The sequence below is a fragment of the Harpegnathos saltator genome, unplaced genomic scaffold (assembly GCF_003227715.2).
Source record: "Harpegnathos saltator strain DR-91 unplaced genomic scaffold, Hsal_v8.6 scaffold261, whole genome shotgun sequence".
NCBI classification, from domain to species: Eukaryota; Metazoa; Arthropoda; class Insecta; order Hymenoptera; family Formicidae; genus Harpegnathos; species Harpegnathos saltator.
In genome coordinates this window covers 319,306-339,703 of record NW_020230052.1, presented here as the reverse complement: position 1 = coordinate 339,703, position 20,398 = coordinate 319,306, and the positions used below count along the sequence as shown (strand labels likewise).

Below are 20,398 nucleotides of genomic sequence, written 5' to 3'. Positions count from 1 at the left end.
GATTTTGAATAATTAGTCTAAATCCCAATCGGATCCCAAGAAATTTTCTATGTGGGCTAAAGTGACGCGTTGATTCGCGTAGACTGGCCACGCACATCGGAATTGCTCATGGCTCGAACGAAAGTCATAAGAACGTGAGTGCTCTCGACGATAACGAGAATAATTATTCTTATCGACTAACAAATCCGTCGCAGTCTCTCCACGTGGCGGACGCGCGCGTGGATTAAGATCAAGATGCACGCGTGATGGCTCGAAACACGACAAATTAGGTCTCGAGCTACATCTGCTCTTCGCGCGCGTATGCGTGAGCGCTGAACTACTTAAATATTCATACATTTGTTTTTTATGGTCCCCCGTGTCTCAAAAAGGTCCGACGAAATTACGAATTTTTCTCTTTTTCTCTTTCTCTTTTGGTTGCTTCTCCTTGGTCGTGCGTTCGGTTTGCCGTTATACAACGTGAATTCAAAGTCGCGCATACGGATAAGTCGAAAGTTTTCCTGAATCGCCCGTTATTCCGCATTTTAACGTCGGAGATCTCGAAAGGAGACGAGAAACGAGTTTGTATTAAAGGAAAAGTTTCATTATTCGGTAAAAATATCGACAAGAACGCGTAAGATTTTCAGCTCGAAGCGCAAATGGGTCGCGATTGAAATTTGCTCGTTTCCGAGAAGCGAGAGGAATTGAGAAATTTAAATCGCTGCACGAATGTGCCGTGACGTTTAAATATTGATAATCAAGAAACGAGTTCTATCCGTTCATCGTTGTATCTAACGGCGAGAACCTAAAAAGAGCATCGTTGTGTCGCGGTCTTTCGCGTTTACGAGCCTACTTTTAAAAATACAAATATTGTACATACAAAATATGAATAACCTTTAGTATACAATATACGTACACCTTTTTACACTTATGTACACCTACGCCACGGCTTGTAAATAGTCGAGTGAACTGCGAAAGTCTGACATCTATATCGACAATAATTCGCATCCTTGGAACGATCGTTAATCTATTATCACTATCGTCGAATTCGCCAATCCAGCTTGGGAGAGAATCACTCGTTCATCCGCCCATTCAGTTTTCGTCAGAGAAAGTGTTTCAAGAATTACGAATTGTCCAAACTGAAGTTTTCAACTTGGGAAATATCTCTTTCTTGCGCGCATGTAAGAGATCTCATCATTAACAAAGCTTCAAAAACGCACACAGCTTTCGTTTCCATTTCAAACGTAATTATACGTTTCACTTTACGGTTACGTACGTTTCTATTTGCTAACATGTAAATTAAATATACATGTAAATTGCGGCGATGTTGGTCGCTCATAGCAAATCGGTAGGCGTTCCCTTCGCAAGTTTACTGTATATTGCCTGTATGTATTTTCTTATATCTTCCATCGTGATAAAAAAACTACCGCGAGCGTGGGATATTTCGTCCTTTCGCGCTACTCTGTTGAAGCTAGCGTAGAAGTTCGACAGGTCACGCGAGCGAAACGCGAATGTCTGCCTTGAATTTTAAAATTTATTGAAATTGAGCGTGGAGCAACGAGAAACATGGGTTTTAAAAGCGAAACAAATGGGGGAAAAACGACGGAAAAACTATCGTTCCTATCGGATTTTTTCGCATGACGTTTTTATGTTACTTCGATAACGTACACTAAAATCACAAGGTGCTTTCTTTTTCTATTTTACGGTGCTTCTCTCTCGAGGACGCTGGATCGGCACGGCATACACAACACTAAATCTTAAAGTTATTTACGAACGCCTTTAGGACATTAATGGAATGAAAAAGCCGGCGAGGCGTGCCTTAATTCCGGATCATCGCATTAAATGCATTATCGGCTCGCTACCTTCCGTGATTTTATACACGCGACCTTAACGCGACCTTAACGCGATAAACATTATCGAGGGCCACCATGACTAGCGAGCACTACCCTCGTGCCGTCAACCTTCTCATTAAATTGTAATTTACGTCGCAAAATTGATTCTCGTTCTATATCGTACATCGCTACCGAACCAGAAGTCATGAATAAATATTTAATCGCCATCGCCTCACCATTCTCGGAAAAAATGACGTGGTGACGATATTCCGGGAGTAATTACTGATTGCTTACGTAAAAACGCAACAATGGATAACGAAACGTGTTTACACTTAAATTATTGTGTTATGATCGGTTTAATTACGTACAAACAAACGTTGACTCGGTTTATTTCATTTCATGTATATGATTATACACATGATATGTGTATTTATTTATATTTCTCGTTCGTGTCAAATACAACGTTGCATTCGTCGGATCCGCCAGATTTTACGGTGGTGAACAACATATACGCATATTACTCCGGAAAATCAGAATCTCAATATTTGGAAACTGGGACAATTTCCCGAATTCAATCCGATTGCCGAGAGGCAATATTCCGAAATACAATTTTTCCGAAGTACATAATTGTTTCGAGGAGTGTTACCTTAAAAACAATATATTGAGTAAGTACAAAAGTTTTAATAGGTCGCGTGACAGAAAAATGAGTGGACTAAGTAATTTCATGAAATACGATTTACAGATTCTATCGAGTAATCGTTAAAAACTTGACCTTTCCAACGATTTATTATACATCTGCATATTAGTGAGTGTTGCCGTAAAACTGGATCAGTTACGACATCTTTGAGAAAGCCATCAACGCTTTTGTACTTAGCCAATATTAAATATTTACCCACCTTATTACCTAACCTAACCTGGATACATTCTTGCTGTGCTTATAAACGAGTGTAACTAAACGTAATGCACCTGGCTGTGTACATTTTTGATATTTCGGTAAAATTGTATTTCTCTCGGTATCTTTGGACTTTGATATTATGTCTCACAAGAAAATCATCGGAATTATCCTTCATCGAATTTGATGGGCTTTGGATATATTTTGGTAGAGCATTAAAAGATACTATCATATTTTTTAGCAGCATATCTCTTTAGGGATAGAAATAACTTTTCGAAAAAAAACAGATCTTTCCATTTTTTGCAAATATTTCTTAAAGTACGAGGTATGTGAAAAAAATGTGTCGTACAAAAGTTGTAAAGTAATTTATACTCTTCGAAACGGCCTGTTCAAATAAAAAGAAAATGCAATATTTGTTTAATATCTACTTCCCTCCCCTCATTACCTTTGTAAATTTTTGAGTTTTTGTAAGGATAAAATTTAAAGTATTGGACACCAAATTCATTCATATATAATACTAGAAGGTGATTACAATTAAATTTTTGGAAAACGACGATACAGGCGTCGCACTGTAGGTGTTGCGTTATGATATAATATTCAACATATTATAGTACAAATAAATATATGGGCATGGATGTAAATCTAACAATTGGCTGTTTTCAGTGAATTGCAAATAAAAATTTGTGCACATAGTTTTAAGCAATGAGACTATATAAAGAAAAAATATGTCATATAGCATCCGAGATGCTGTGTGCTGTTACGTGACGCAATACTCTCTTAATCTTCCCTTTACCGTAACCCGTAGTTTTCCTATTTTGAGCTCTTGCTTTCTTTACTAACAAATATTTAAAATTCCAGAATTCTCCTTGTTGTGACACAGCTTACAAGTTTCTTTATCTTATTTGTCTTCAGTCAATGATACATCCTCAAGAATTTTACTTTACCTTGTCTTAAGAACGTTTTATTTTAAGAGACTTATCTTAAAAATATCAGTCACATAAGTATTTAGTTAGAAGTATAAAGTTCTCGAGTGAATCGTACGTTCTCTTTCCACGGCAACACCTTACCAAAAACGCTTAAGGATTTCAATTCCACGTATGTTTTCAGCCTGCTTAGATTTAATTCTAGACTTAAGGCTCTCGGTCTGCTAAAATAACTATTTTACAGTTTCAAGTTCGTAGACACTTCGAGTATTCGTGGATTGCGTGCAATTCTAATACGAAATTCAATAAGCTATTTATATATTATTGAAGTGCCATAACGATTAATTTATCAATTCAATTTCTCTATTACGCTCCCGAAAAATTGTGTATGCTGTTACTTCGTTATTCAATTTTTATTACTCCCTTATACTTGTCACTCTTTATTTTGATATTATTTAAGCTACAAACATTTGTTAAATTATTAATTAACGTAATTTTTATTTATAATAATGTAATGTAATATACAGGAAATCGAAGTGAGATGGACCAAGATATATATATATATATATATATACACATATAACAGGTCAGTATTTTAATCTTGTAAAACTCATTCCTCTAATATTAATGAGAAAGAAATATAATTATATTATGGCTATCATAAATATGTTTCATTTTTTTCCAAAACGGAAAAGAAAGTTGAACTAACTCAATAAAAAATAGATTTACACGATTAAACATTTCTTAAGGACCACTATTTCGACATCATAGTAACTTGCCCTAACATATTAGCTACATTGCCTGTTCATATTTTGATTGAAATATTTAAGTAAAAAAATATGTATAGTTAAAATTGTTTATAGTATGGAAAGATAGGAAAATGTTGTCTCTGTTATCCGTGTTTAGTTAATCGCAAGAATTGATTGGTTGAATAGTTTTTGCATACTGAAATCCTAAAAAGTATAGTACAGGTTGCGTGAAAAGTTCGCGGAGCGAAACTGAAATAAAAAATACTTAATTCTAAAAATTATTTTATTCTTCAATATAGTCTTCATTAACATCAATACACTTGGCCTAATGGCTCTCCAATAACTTTATTTCATCGCGGAAGTGTGTTTCTGGAAGGTCTGCGAAATATGCCTCTACGGCTGCTATAGCTTCTTCATTCGACAAAAAATGCTTTCCATAGAGGAATTGTTTCAGGTTTCGGAACAGATAGAAGTCGCTGGGTGCCAAATCTGGCGAATACGGTGGATGATCAAGCAATTTGTACTTCAATTCATTGAATTTAGACATTGACAAAACACTTTTGTGAGCAGGTGCGTTGTCTTGGTGAAAAATAATTTGTTTGTGCTGCAAACCAGGTCTTTTTTCACGAATTTTTACGTCCAATTGATCCAAAAGGTTACAATAATATACAGAGTTAATTGTTTTACCTTTTTCCAAATAGTCAATTAACAAAATCCCTTTAGCATCTTAAAAAACTGATGCCAAAACCTTTTTTGCCGATCTTTCATGCTTTGTTTGCTTTGAAGCTGAGCATCCAGCTTCAGTCCACTGTAAACGTTCCAGTTTCAATTTAGGATTATGGTATTAGATCCAAGTCTCATCCATAGTTATAAACGACGACAAAATCGGTTTTATTCTTCTTAAAACGATCCAAATGACGCTGAGAAATTTATTTTCGAGCGAGTTTTTGTTGAATTAACGTATGCGGCACCACTTTTCTAAACACCTTTTTCATTTGTAATTCTTTATGCAACATATGCCGTACCCGTTCATCTGAAATGCCTATGGTATGAACAATTTCACGCGTAATCACACTTGGATCTTCAGAAACAATAACATGTATTTGCTCAATGATTTCTGGTGTTGATGTGTTTTTTGGACGTCCACTGCATGGATCAGCTTCAATGCTTGTACGACCACGTTGAAACTCAAGTGCCCATTTACAAACCATTGTTTTTGGAGGAGCAGATTCCCCTAACACATTTACCATCTCGGAATGAATTTCCATTGCCTTTAAACCTTTTTTAACAAAGAACTCAATCACTGCACGCTGTTTCAAATTTTCCATTGCAAACAAATATACTGACACGTCAACTTCAATTGGCTTGTAAACACAGAAAGAATTGACAGATGGAAATGAAACCTAACCTAGGTTCATGTGAAGAGTGATTCTATATAACCGACTATAATTTATAATTCTACCGTTTACTTATAGATGCCGCTCCGCGAACTTTTCACGCAACCTGTATCTTGTTTCGGTTTGGCTTACATGTAAGCCGTGTTTAATTAAAATGTATATCATCATAATCTGTTACTTTTTGTAATTCTCTGACCTTTCATGTCATTCTCTGATTTCGTGCCTGTAATTTTTCGTAATTTTATTATTTTTCGGAATGATATAATTTAATTCATATAACATAATATTATTCTCTATGTAACCTTCACTACTCTCAACCTTCCGCAAAGTCCGATAATTTCGGAGAAAGTGGAAATGAAAGAAAATTTTGAACGTATGGTGTTGGAAATAAAAAATGAAAAAAAAATTTTAACTAGAAGAGGAAGAAACTTTAGAATTTTATAATACATACGAGGTGCTAGAAGCAGAAAAGGTTGATTTATTAAAGGAACGTGAAAATAAAGAATATATTTTGAAAAAAATTATTTGTAATTCTATTGAAGCAACAATATCAAATAATTATAAAAAGCAAGCTGTGGAATACTGGAAGAGTGGCAAAACAAGACCAAGGTCGTTTGACAGAGTTGTACAAAAATTCAAAAAAGTTACATCGATAAGACAACTACAACGGTGGGAGAACCGAGTCAATGAAGGTGGTAATAGAACAGAAAAATTAAAAAAGAATTCTGAATACACATTAAACCATTTTAACGAATGGCTGGAAAAAAATTATTATTCACGACATTGATATTGCTCGATGGGCTTCTCGAATGCAAGAAGAGAAAATGCGCCAGGATCCAAAGCTTCAGAAGCGTGGGTAAAAAGATTTAAAATTACATATGATATGGTGTCTCGAAAAAAACAAAATGTGTCATAAAAAAATCTTTGTTATCAAAAGTAAGTTCGGAAAATAAGTGCGATATATTTATTGAAAACGTAAAATATTACATTGGTAGACATGGAGTGGAAAATATTTATAATTCCAATTACAGAGTGGATTTCAATTAGAATTTCACTCCGGTCATACTTTATCACATTAAGGTGCAAAAAAGATAGAATCTGTCGCACAGTCTACATCAGCAACCACACATAATTACACTATACAGCCAACTATTTTTGTAGATGGTATATAGATTATTATCGCCTCTTTTTATTGTATTAAAAGGAGTTGCAGGAACATTTTATCTGAGAGTGCAGTAAACTATATTCAAAGCGTCTGATATTTTTGTTATCGCTTAATAACCGCTGTCAGGCAAATTAATATTATATCATGTAAAATCTTGGTTGCAAGAAGTATTTTTTTCCAAATGTCAGGTCACAATCTGTATTATTTACTGTATTACGAACTGTATTATTAAACTCATGGAGTGGACATTGTCCCGACATAATTATGAAGATTAAATTCTGCAACAGATATTATTTTCCTAACATTTCCGACCGGTGCAATAGGAAAGATACTGTTATTAAATGTATATAGTTTCCGATTATGGACATTTTATTAAACATTTTCCAGATATGGTTATATTATTAGATTTTACAATAGATCTCTATGTTGGAAATAATATCTTGTAATTGCAATCACTAGTGCGCCATCAATTCTCGTCGCCCAGGTTTCAAAATTTATTTAAATACATATGTGACTTAAAAGTTGGTATATATAGAATAGACCAGCCAAGAGTATTTCAAACAATAGTTAATTTTTATTTCAAGAGCAATTCTAAAAATACGATATCTGTAGCGTAATTACCATAATTCTTGGTAAAAAATTACTTTTGTAGCACATTTTTTCCATTATCCCATCTTTGCAACGAATATGTATCACAAATATAACACACATTTGTTATCCGTTTAAATATAAATTCTGTACTATTTCTTTTTATGTATATATTATTAAATATTTATCATTATCAATATCATTCTTCTACAACTTACTACAATGTTCCTTTCTATTCTCTATGTTTCTGTAGGTTGTTACCCAATAATTTACATATTATAAGGCTCTCGTTATACTTCCTTCAGCAACTGTTAATTAACTAGTTAATGATATGTTGTATTTTCACATTGCACGTTTGCTCTTTCTTGCGGAATATATAGAATAGAATAGAATCTGTATTTCTTTATTTCATGCATTTTGTCTCAATTCACTTTGATCTTGTATTGACTTATCTTTAAGAGATTTTAGTAAATATAGATTTCACATATATTGAACTCAAGAAATATATATTGGAAACTTCTGTATACAAATAGCGTCACCGCAAACACATTCGCTATTGTTGTTACATATGCAAATTAATTTGCGGTCATGTTTTCATTTCGTGTAATACGTAGCGTATCATATCATCAGGATTAATTTGTTTTCATCCTGTAATATGAAAAAAATATGCATAAGCATTTATGAAGCATAAAGCGGGAAGCACACATTCTTACATAAAGGCATAATGTACAACGCATAAGGAAATAAACCAATCAGAATCCTCATTTCTATTGCCACGCTTGAAATGAAAGACTCTGATTGGTCCATTTCCTTATGCGTTATGCATTATGCCCTTATGTAAGAGAGTGTGCTTCCCGCTTAACGCAAGTGAAGAGAAATAATGCAACCTAATGATACTTACTTGCACAGCATGGCGCCTATGATACGATGTCGTTTTACAGAAATTTAATCGTGACCACACCTTTTAGTATCATATGTATGAATGAATTTGATATTCAATGCTCTTCAATTTTTGTCCTTACTAAAACTTACAAATTTGCAAAGGTAACGAAGGGAGGAGGGTAGGTATTAAAAATAATACATTTTTTAAATTTGAGCAGACCGCTTCAAAGAGTGTAAATTACTCCACAACTTTTATATGACACATTTTTTTCACATATCTCGTAGTTTAGGAAATGTTTGCAAAAAATGAAAAAATCTGTTTTTTTTCTTTTTTGAAAGGTTGTTTCTACATTTAAGCGTTGAAATATACTATTAAAAAACATTTGACTTTAGTATTTTTTAATGCTCTACAACACATCTAAAATTGATGAAGGACGGTTTCCTTTTCAGAAAAAAAGGAAATTGTCCTACTTTTTAAATTTCAATACACTACTTTTTCAGAATAATACTCATCGATTTTATACTATATTCATAAGGAAAATTTTAAACAATAATAAAATAAATGCAACAATAGCTCTATCTCGCGTATTCTTTTCGTTAATTTATATACTCATCTATTTGCGCGTAATAGATTAATAACAAATAACGCGATTCTCTCAGCTTATTATCAAACAACAACGATCACAGGTATGACAATTGGTTACCATCGACAACACGATAGAAACATTTGTGATATTACATTTTTCTCCAACAATGTAAAAATCTCGCGATCCGACAGAACAATTTTCCGTAGGTCTTCCGACTCGGCCTCTCTCTCTCTCTCTCTCTCTCTCTCTCTCTCTCTCTCTCTCTCTCTCTCTCTCTCTCTCTCTTTCTCTCTCTCTCTCTCTCTCTCTCTCTTCCTTTCTTTTTCCGTCAGCCTCGCTGGTTGTGAATGTCACGGAACGTACCGCAACATAAATAACTCGCGGAGCTTATCTACAAACCATAGGCAACGCCACGTGGCTTCTAACGCGGATGTAAGTAGCGAGGGTGGAATCGATAACGTTCTCTGGAAGATTAATTTTTCGTTGGTTCGTTCGACGATCTCGTTTACGTCCGCTCGTTAGCTCGCTCAATGGACGATCATTTCTGATCGGCCTCTGCGTCTCTCGGCGTCCGCCCGTAGACCGAGCGGGCTCCCCGGTGCACTCTTTCTATCGCTGATCGGATCATCGCTTCTCGACTTCTAACTCCTGGCTCGACGCCTCCGTCACTGGCGGCAAGGGGCTTTCCACTGACACTTGTCTGCCAATCACGTGAATTACGTGACATTTAATACAATGATCAAGGCTCTCTTGGCTACTCGCCATCTTGATTTATGTCAAAAGCGAAACAGTGCACGCTCGAAATGTTTATAAAAAATATGCTGAAATAAAAAGATATGTTCGCAAAATGACATTCGCGATTGATCGAGCAAATCTGTAATATAATTTGAACATTTTTCTTGAGCTCTAATAACTAATAAATAATCGTAAAATCAACACGATAAAATCATGAGGAAAGATAGATTAAAGAAGTAAATTGCAAAGCAATATCAAGCAATATAAAAAAATATTTGAGCTCTTTTACAGATTTGCTATGATTGTCATTGCTTGTCGAATGTCATTGTCGAGTGTAACGGATATCTTTTTATTTTTATCGTATTTTGCGAGTTGCGACATCGAGGTGATGATTTCTGATTGACTTCTTTAATACGACGAATTGGCGCAAGTTTTAAATGCAAAATTTCAATAAGGAGAAAGAGAAAGACCAAATATATTTTTTTGTATTAATATACCTAACATATATTATATATCAATATAATCAAAAGAAATATTGAGCATATATATTTTCTCGCTTCTGACGTTATCAATCAAGAGGTCCGCGCCAAATAGTCAGAAGCCTTAAGGGAATGCCATGTTCTGATAATTTACCAACAGAATATTGGCTTCTTTTTTTTAAACAAAGTTCGCATCGCATTGGTTGTATAGAATGATGAATGAACTTTTTACGATAAAATTACATGCAAAAATTTATTAGACTGTTGTTCAGTTTGTCATATGACAAAAACAAATTCCATACATTAAAATTTCAAGTTGTCAGTTATCGTATTTGTAAATATTTGCCCGATAAAATATTCTACAGTTGCTGAACGTATGTTTATTCCGCTGAGGAAAATTTAAAGAATATTACTTTTAGAACTGTCTGAGACTTTTTGAAAATCGGAAATATATGAAAAGTTTGTAGAAAAATTTCTATATGTATATTAGTCATGTTTTCTGCAAAAATGATGAAACAAAACCGTATGTATTTATTTAAGATCTATATATGTATATTAAATAGGATAGCGTGATTGTATTAGTGTTTATTTGAGATAACATTTTGACGATCGTTTTTACGTTATCGACATTATTCGGAGATCGGCATTCCCTTAACACATCCGACGAACTTTTCGTGTGTGAGTTTTTTCTCCCTCTCTTTCTCTTTGCAGTTTGCGTATCATTATAAGCAGACGATTAAGAAGCAGGGGATTAAGCGGGTAACGGTGTCGAGGGGGTTCGTTTGTAAGGCTGCTTGCAAGCGCCGATTAAGATAATTTATGCAGCTATTATCATTCATATCGCCGTGAATGGCCATGGGACGTGATTTATTTCCTCGGCGTGCAATGTAAGAGTAAATTACACATTACTCTCCGATGTAACCGTTTAACCCGGCTTGGAAAATACGTAGTCTTCGAAGTGACAACGATAATTCACGAAGGAACGCATTCAGTCAAGAAGCCAAGAAACGTTAAACGAAGAACCAAATTCAGGAATCCACGAAGTGAGGCGCCGACATATTCTATGCAAATCTAAATAAACGCAATGTACTTGTACATTCACAGAGGAATCTATCTAAATCTAAACCAGTGAGCTCTTGAGTAAACTAGAATGAGCATTTCTGGTATTAGAATTCCTATATCTGTATTAGAATTCCTATAATGAGAGTTGCAACATCGAGGTGATGATTTCTAATTGATTGACTTATTTAATACGACGATTTGGCGCAAATTTTAAATGCAAAATTTAAATAAGGAGAAAGGAAAAGACCAAAAAATATATTTTTCTTGTATTAATATACCTAACATATTAGGAAGTTGAATTAGTTCTGGTCTCCAGCAATAGATTGATTTAATAACAAGTTAATAGTTAGTACGAATGTTGAAATCTGGCAACACTGAAAGATTTGACATTTCTCTATGGCAGAGTTTCTCAACCTTTTTTGTATTTCGTACCCCTAAAAATTTATTAATGAACCTTTGCACTCCCTATAAAAAAAATGATTCATATGTTTTATGATAAAAATTAGTTGTTAGCGTTTTAAGGCAAAAAGTTAATTTATAATAATTTATTATTATATAGTATTGTTTTATAGAAATTAACTATCATTTTAATATTATAAAATTATTATCCATAGTATCAAGCTTCGCATAGTGATACGTAATAAATATATACGCACAGACACATATTGGGGACTTGAATAAGTTCTTCCTGTTTTTTCGTGAAAATGAATGTTTTATTTGAAAAAATTAGTAAAGAACATGTCATTGAAAATATTGTCCATCGCTAGCCATTACTTTCTCCTATCTTTCTGGCAGCATACGAATACCATGTCAAAAGAACGTCTCATCTTTTGAGGTTATCCACGAACCGACCTATTTTTTGACATCTTCATAAGAATAGAAATGTTGCTCAGCCAGGCCATGAGTCATCGATCGGAGCAAGTAGTAATCGAAAGGAGCAATGTCCGGTGAATACGGCGGATGAGGTAGGACTTCCCATTTGAGCGTTTCCAAGTAGGTTTTGACCGGTTTTGCAATATGTGGCCGAGCGTTGTCATATTGCAAAATTACTTTGTCGTGTCTCTCCTCGTATTGCGGCCATTTTTCCTTCAATGCTCGGCTCAAACGCATCAATTGTAGTCGATAACGATCGCTCGTGATGGTTTCGTTGGGTTTGAGAAGCTCATAATATACTACACCCAGCTGATCCCACCAAATACAGAGCATGAGCTTGAAACCATGAATATTCGGCTTTGCCGTCGATGTTGATGCATTGCCGGGCTTACCCCATGATTTTCTACGCTTCAGGTTATCATAGCGTATCCACTTTTCATCGCCAGTCATGATACGATGCAAAAAACCTTTCCTTTTCTGCCGTTGGAGCAGCTGTTCACACGTGAAAAAATGCCGTTCAACGTCTCTCGGCTTCAATTCGTACGGCATCCAATTTCCTTGCTTTTGAATCATTCCTAATGCTTCTAAACGTTTGGCAACTGTTGTGTGATCAACTCCTAATGATTCTGCAAGTTCATTTTGCGTCTGACATAGGTCTTCATCGAGCAATGCTTCCAATTCTTCGTCTTCAAACTTTTTCGGTGCGCCAGAGCGTTCTTTATCTTCAACATCAAAATCATTATTTTTAAAGCGTCTAAACCAATCTCTGCATGTTGTTTCCGACAGAGCATGGTTGCCGTAAGTCTCCACAAGAATTATATGTGCTTCAGCTGCAGATTTTTTTTGAAAAAAGTAATGCAGTAAAATTCCCCGCAAATACTCCTTTTTTAGCACGAAATTCGACATGTTTAACGCTATGAAAAAATATGTTGTTTACGCTTCGGCGGAATAACATATACTGTCACTTCGAACCTAATGGTGGAGCTTCACGATGAAGTTGGTTGTAGTATTGCCCGATGTAAAAATGCTAAGATAACACCATCTGTCGGGAAACAGCGAGAACTTATTCAAGTCCCCAATAAAAGATATATAATTTGAATAACATTTTTTTAATTTACTGGTAAAAATACCGGATTATTCCAGAATTCATCTTAACCATTATTAATTATAATCACTTTTCCTCGCACCCCCAAGAATGTTTTTTCGCACTCCCGGTTGGGAACTACTGCTCTATGACAGTTGCGCACTATTGTACTTACTGATAGTTTCATTGTTTATATGCGTCTAAAATGAATAGTACAAAATTGCATTTTCGACATTCATTATTTTTCTTGTTCGATTTGAAAAAATCGGAAACTGAAGCTCATAAAATGCTTGTTTCTTGTTATGATTAAGCTCTATCATATTTCAACTATACATTTTGGTTTCAACGATTTAAGATAATGGTGATTTCGATTTGAGTGACAAAGAACGTAGTGGTCAACCAAAAAATTTGAAGATTCTGAATTGTAAGAATTATTGAATGAAAACATGAAAAAATAATTGGCTGAATAATTCAACATCGATAAATCAACAATTTCTAAACCATGGGAAAAATTCAAAAGGAAGAAGACAAATGGGTTCCACCATGAATTGAATGAAAGTGCCATTGCGAATCGTTTGAATATCGCCATGTCTTTGTTTGCTAGATAGGAGAAAAGAGTTTTTTATGGCGAATTATAACTGGAGATGGAAAGTGGATTTATTTTGATAATCCAAAGTAAAAAAATCATGGGTTGATTCAAGACAACCATCAACATTGACACTAAAACGGAACATTCACAGTGATAAAGCAATGCTGTGTATTTAGTGGGACATGAAAGGTGTAGTGTACTATGAGCTTCTAAAACCGAATGAAACAGTTACGGGGGAGCGATACTCGTAACAATTGAACAAATTAAATGATGAATTGATACAACAAAGACCAGCGATAGCCAACAATAGACGCAAAGTGATTCTTTTGTGCGATAATGTTCATTCACATGTTGCTTCAATCGTTAACCCTTTAATGCCCGACGTTTTTATAAGTGTTTTAAGAATAAATTTTGAGTTTTTTTGAACTGAGACTATAAATAGTGATAACCAAAAAAAATATCAGAATTTTATATTTACAAAAAACTACCTTTTCAAGCAAGAAACTATTCCCAAAAGTAAAAAATACGCTTGATCGGTTAAATTTTTTTTTTAGTTTTAATAATTTTATATCATACCTAATGGTTGGAAAAATTCCTCGAAACATAAAACTCATATTCAGAACTTGATCATTATTTACCCGGAATGGAATTGCATAAAGCATCGAGAGATGCAGAGGGGAATTTTACAGGTTTTGCAAATTATTTTTGTCCTGTTTTGCTTCCCTTTCGAGTTGCACAATTGACAACGTCTTTTACTGTTTTCCTTAATAGACATGTGCTTGTTGTAACACTTCCTGATGTACGAAAAACGAAAACTAACAATCGATTTTGAACGGAAAATGTAAAGTAATAGTCTACTTCTGAACGAATAAATTTGTACTTTTTCTGTAAATATAACGATAAAAATGATAAACATGGACACACTCAGAGATGGTTATCCAGATATAAAAACCGTGAAACAATTTGGCGGAAAATCAGTATCAATCGTTTACTTCTGAATAAATGAGTACATAAAGTTTCTGCTTTCCGTTTGTTGGTTTCGTTAGTTTGGTTTCTTTATCGTTCGTTTTTTGTTTACTGGTAAAGGTGACTTGGATTCTAAAAGCGTATACGAAATGAGCAACCTATAAAGAGAAAAATGAAGGGTAATCTATACGACGTAACTCTGATAGTCAGCTTGACATTTTTGAGCTAAAACTTTATTATATTTGTGAGTGAAGTTTATTATTCAAGTTTATTATTCAGAGTGTCAAGCTTACTATTTCAGAAGAATATCTTATAGATCACCATTTAGATAGTCAATCGTCTCTTCATTTTTCTCCGCATAAAAAACTGTAGGTCACCAGGTTTCACGAAAATAGGTTGATTTCTTGATTTTTGTGTCCACTATATTGGATTCGCCATTTTGAATTTCTGTATTCTTTTAATTTCACATTTTACATCTGAGAAAGCTTCCCCAAATGTATAAAATTATAACAGATACCAATCTATTCATTTATAGTGCACTTCTAGTTGTCAGTAACAATACTACGTAATTATGCCTACTTGGAATTTGACAAAACATGTTATTATTAAAATTAAGCTAAAAACAGACTAAACCAAATCTACATACAATCTATATATCATTTTTTAGAAGAAGAATTCACCTTTACAGTGGAGCAAAGAAAACGAAACTCTCTCCTTTTTTGAGAGTTATGGATTCTTAAATGCGTTTCTGGTAACTATAGTTACCAGTAGGCGTTAAAGAGTTAAACAAACATTGTTAGAGCTCGAATAGGAAATCCTTCCGCATCCAACGTACTTTCCAGACCTAGCACCATCTGATTAGCATCTATTCCGATCGATGCAACACGTTTTGGCAGATACACACTTAAATATTTACGAAGATGTCGCAACAATTGTTGTTTAATTGGATTGCTTTGAGAGACAGATCGTTCTATCGTCGCGGAATCACCATGTTGCCAGAAAAATGAAAAAATGTCACAGCTAATGACGGAAAATATTTTGATTGATGTAAATTATGTAACTATTCCTTTAAAATAAAGATAAAAAATATTGACAAAATGAGACCAGAATTAATTCAACCTCCTAATATGTATGGACTCAATAACCTCAGGAACGATGAAGTCAGTCAATGAAGCATTGTCAGAAGCAATAATGTAAGCAGCGTTTGAACACTCTTTTCTGTTTTCTGAATTATCCGCGTTCTCACTGAAATGCTCACTTCGGCACATTATAGAGTTCACTGGTCTAAATATATTCGAAGGATAAATTCGTCGAGAGGACAAACGGCGTTTCGTCAGCGCTCGTCTCAAAATCATTTAGGACAGAACGAGTAAGATTCCGCTAAATGGAGTTCCATTGTGCGCGCAAACGGGAATTTTATTGAAATGGGATATCTGACAAATATCCAGAGTATACAGCGAAGAGAGGGAGAAGCAAGAGAAGGAGGAGGAGAAGCAAGAGAAGGAGGAGGAGGAGGAGGAGGAGGAGGAGGAAGAGGTGTGGGCGGGGGGAGAACGTGAGAAAAATCTTGTTTACCTGCCGCTTGTGTGCAAATCGTAGGAATCCGGCGCAGACATGCTTCTACCGGCACGATGGAATTGTTCCGCTTTAACGTCGCGCTTCTGTGAGGATGCGCCGCTTGGTCCCGCTTCCGCGTCGTTGCCCGCTATCCTCCCGATCCGCTTCGGCAGGAACGGATTCTGCGGAGGAATGACGATTTTCCCTTTTATCGCGCTCTTATTCACCGTATACACTCCGTTGGCTTTCCACGGAGTCCAATACCTTTCGATGAAGCCGATCGCGGTTGTATCGGGGATGTGGATGCAAATTCGTATCGAGTGGTCGTTTGGTCTCCCACGCGCGAAATCACGAACGCGCAGAACTCGTCGACGGGAGAATATAATCGTAGACATACAGGGTATCTGACGCAAGTCATACGCAACTCGTACGAAGATGCGTAGAACGCATCAAACCGAGGATAGCTCTCAGTTTGCAACTAACCACGTGAAATTTTGAATTATTAACCCTCAAAAACTATCATAAAAAAAAAATCACGTTATCACCGTCGTGAGTATTAATTTAGTATAATTAGTATAATTTATTATTAGTAATTATTAGAAATTAGTATAATTTCAGTATATATTTTTTCAGTACATATTTCTCACAGTATATATTTTTTTATCTGAGGAATCAGAAAGGTCAAACAAATGTAATTATTATTATTGAATATTATTATTATTGAATTGAGTTTTATTATTATTGAATATTAGATGAAAAGTAGAGATGTTATTGTTTGCAATTTAACACTTAATAAGATTAAAACAAAATTCGTATCGGGTTCGAATTTCATCCATAGCTTTAACCACTTGCGCTGGAAAGACGTGCCACGCACGTCGTAATGCTTTTGTCACAGAATCGCCAACGACGTGGTATGTACGTCGTCATGCGGTGTCACAGAAACAAAAACGTCGTGCGTGGCACGTCGGGTGGGATTGTTTGCCAGACACAAATGCCAAAAAGAATCCACAGCGAAGGTGTAGAGTGTGTACTAAACACAAAAAACGAAGTGAAACTATATGGGAATGTAAGAAATGCCTTGTACCATTACATGTTCCAGGCTGTTTCGAGAGATACCACACTTTGCATGATTATTAATAAATAAATTAAATATTTATATTTGTATAATTTTATAATCAATCGACGCTCTATATTCCCTTCAAAAAGCTATTAAAAGTCCTAGGTCGAAAATAAATTAGTTTAGAAAATATAAATCTTTTTCCGATTTCTGTAAGGCATCGAACACTGTGTGACGCCTCTCAGCGAGTTACACTGGACCGTTCTGGTACACGCGTCAGTGAATTTTTTGCCAGCGCAAGTGGTTAAAGGTAGCTTTAAAAGTTAACGAAAGAAGATTAAAGAACAGTGAGACAAATTCGATCCAATTGTATAGAAAATGAATGACTGCCCGATTGTCTTCTAGCAGTATCGAATAAGCAGAGAAAAATACGAGGATAGTCCCAGAAGTACCTGACTTAACAAAGAAAACACAAAAAATTTGGGAAAAAATATCTTTATTTCTCTACATAGTCTCCTTTTAGCTCAATACACTTTTCCCAGCGATGTTCAATAGCTTCGATACCCTGTTTATAGTGGGAATCGTCGAACTCCTCAAAGTAGCCATCAAGTCACCTTGGTCTATTGTTTTGACTGTTCCTTCGTCTCAGGTGTGAAGTGATAGACCCATGTTCCATCCATGGTTATGAATCGACGCAAAAACTCGGCTTTATTGCTGCGAAACTTCGCCAAACACTCGATTGAAACATCATCACAACGCTGTTTTTGCTCCAATCGCGGCACCCATCTTGTGCACAGCTTTGTCATGTCCAAATTTTCAGTCAATATGCGATGTACAGCACATTTTGAAATGCCTACCATTCTGCTAACTCGCGCACTTTCAGTCGACGTTCATCCAATACCATTTTGTGGATTTTCTTCACCATTTCTGGCGTGGTCACTTCATTGGTCGACCACTGCGATATTCGTCTTGGCAGCTCGTACGGCCTCGTTTAAACTCTGTCACCCAATATTTTACTATTGTAAACGAAGAAGCAGACTCCCCCAGAGTAGAATTTAGCTCCACTTTGATATTGGTTGGACTGAGGCCTTTCAAATGAAAGTATTGTATTACATAACGATGGCCAATTTTTTCCATGTTTACGAATTCACTGAGAGTGTTCACTATTGATGGCTGTCAAACAAATACTAAACAATGTAGCGTCGTCAAACTTCAAACTTAAGCTTTATGAGATTGATTTTTACCATAGTCTTTCTACCACAGTCATTCTTTTCAAACAACAACCGCTATCTATACGTCAGGTCAGGTACTTCTGGGACTACCCTCGTAGCTGTGTGAAGTTGGCCCCCCGACCACCGAGAATTTAATTTTGACCATTGCCATTCGTTTGGTGGTCAAAAGTGCAATAGTTCTCACAAAAAATAAAAATAATATGTGAAGTTGGCTCCCCCGCCTCGAAAATCGGTTTCCACGGTATTCTGGATAATTTTGACCATTACCAATCGTTTGGTGGTCGTTTGGTAGCGTTTGGTAGTCTATTCCCAACGTTTGGTAATCAAAACTGCAATAGTTTTCGTGTAAAATTATAATGTGAAGTTGGCCCCCCCGGTTCGAAAATCAGTTTCCACGGCATTTGACCATTACTATCATAATTTTGACCATTACTAATCGTTTGGTAGTCGTTTAACTGTTTTATAAGTAAAAATAATTTTTTTTCATCAACTTATGTAATTCTCATTAAAACCTCTATTTTCATTACGACTACAATTTCGATTATCGTTCGTGATGAAATAAACATAAAATAGCCTCCATTAAACCATAATTACTAAATTACTATAGAGGTTTACCCATCCCCACTCTTTTGTCATGTCACAGATAATCCTAACGCACTTAACGTAGGTATGGTTATTATATTATATGATCGTGGTAGCAGCATTTTAGTTTGTTAGTTTCAAAGAAAATATTTTTTTATATAAGTTATGTTTAATACTTACTTCGATAATTGGTGTTTATAATCAAACTGACATTTAAATTCGATTTTACATCTCACATATAGTCAATGAAAACCACTTGAAGCCGCTAAATAGACGCCATTGGGATTCACAGTGATGTCAATACCCCTTTTTGTCAATGCATCTTCTGCTCAGAAAGTCGCCAATAAGCAAATCTTTATAGTTTAGTAACTTCGCATTAAACAAATGATTATAATGAAAATTATATATATTATGAAAGGATGCCGCGGAAAGTGCTTTTTTAAACTTGGCAAGCTAACCTAACACTCGCAAATTCGATTTTCATTAATAATTAATATTATTTTCTATGAAACGTCAGGAATTGATTATCAACCGTAAAATTACGACCACCAAAAAATTTGTCACAATGAAAGTTACATAAAATGTTGCGACAAGGGAATGTCGCGTAACATTTTTTAAACTTAGAAAGCCAGCTTCACAAATGCAAACTTTTTTACTAATAACGAAAACAATTTTGACTATCAAACGTTGGGAATGGGCTACCAAACGCTACCAAACGAGCACCAAACGATTGGTAATGGTCAAAATTATCTAGGACACCGTAGAAACCGATTTTTGAGCTGGGGGGGGGGGGCAACTTCACATTATAATTTTGTGCGAGAACTATTGCAGTTTTGATTACCAAATGTTGGGAATGGACTACCAAACGCTATCAAACGACCACCAAACGATTGGTAATGGTTAAAATTATCCAGGACACCGTGGAAACCGATTTTCGAGGCGGGGCCAACTTCACATACAATTTTTATTTTTTGCGAAAACTATTGCACTTTTGACTATCGAACGTTAGGAATAAACTACCAAACGCTACCAAACGACCACCAAACGAATGGCAATGGTCAAAATTAAATTCTCGGTGGTCGGGGGGCCAACTTCACACAGCTGAGAAAAATGCAAAGTAAATGTCTATGTTTGCCCATTTGATGTGAGACACTCTGTATAAATTTGAATTTTGGCACGAATACGTCTCGA

General features: G+C 35.3%; 1 protein-coding gene across 1 annotated transcript in view; it reads right to left on the bottom strand.

The window, feature by feature from the left end:
* Window positions 1–9,460: 9,460 nt before the first annotated feature.
* Window positions 9,461–20,398, bottom strand: part of LOC105189488 (mitogen-activated protein kinase kinase kinase 3) — a 285,702-nt gene continuing 274,764 nt past the window's right edge. The window contains exons 9-10 of the mRNA XM_025299321.1: window positions 16,355–16,518; window positions 9,461–9,691 (exon numbers count right to left, since the gene is read on the bottom strand). Of these exons, the coding sequence (XP_025155106.1) occupies window positions 9,616–9,691; window positions 16,355–16,518 (240 nt within the window). The 3' untranslated portion in view covers window positions 9,461–9,615. The remainder of the gene's footprint in view (window positions 9,692–16,354; window positions 16,519–20,398) is intronic.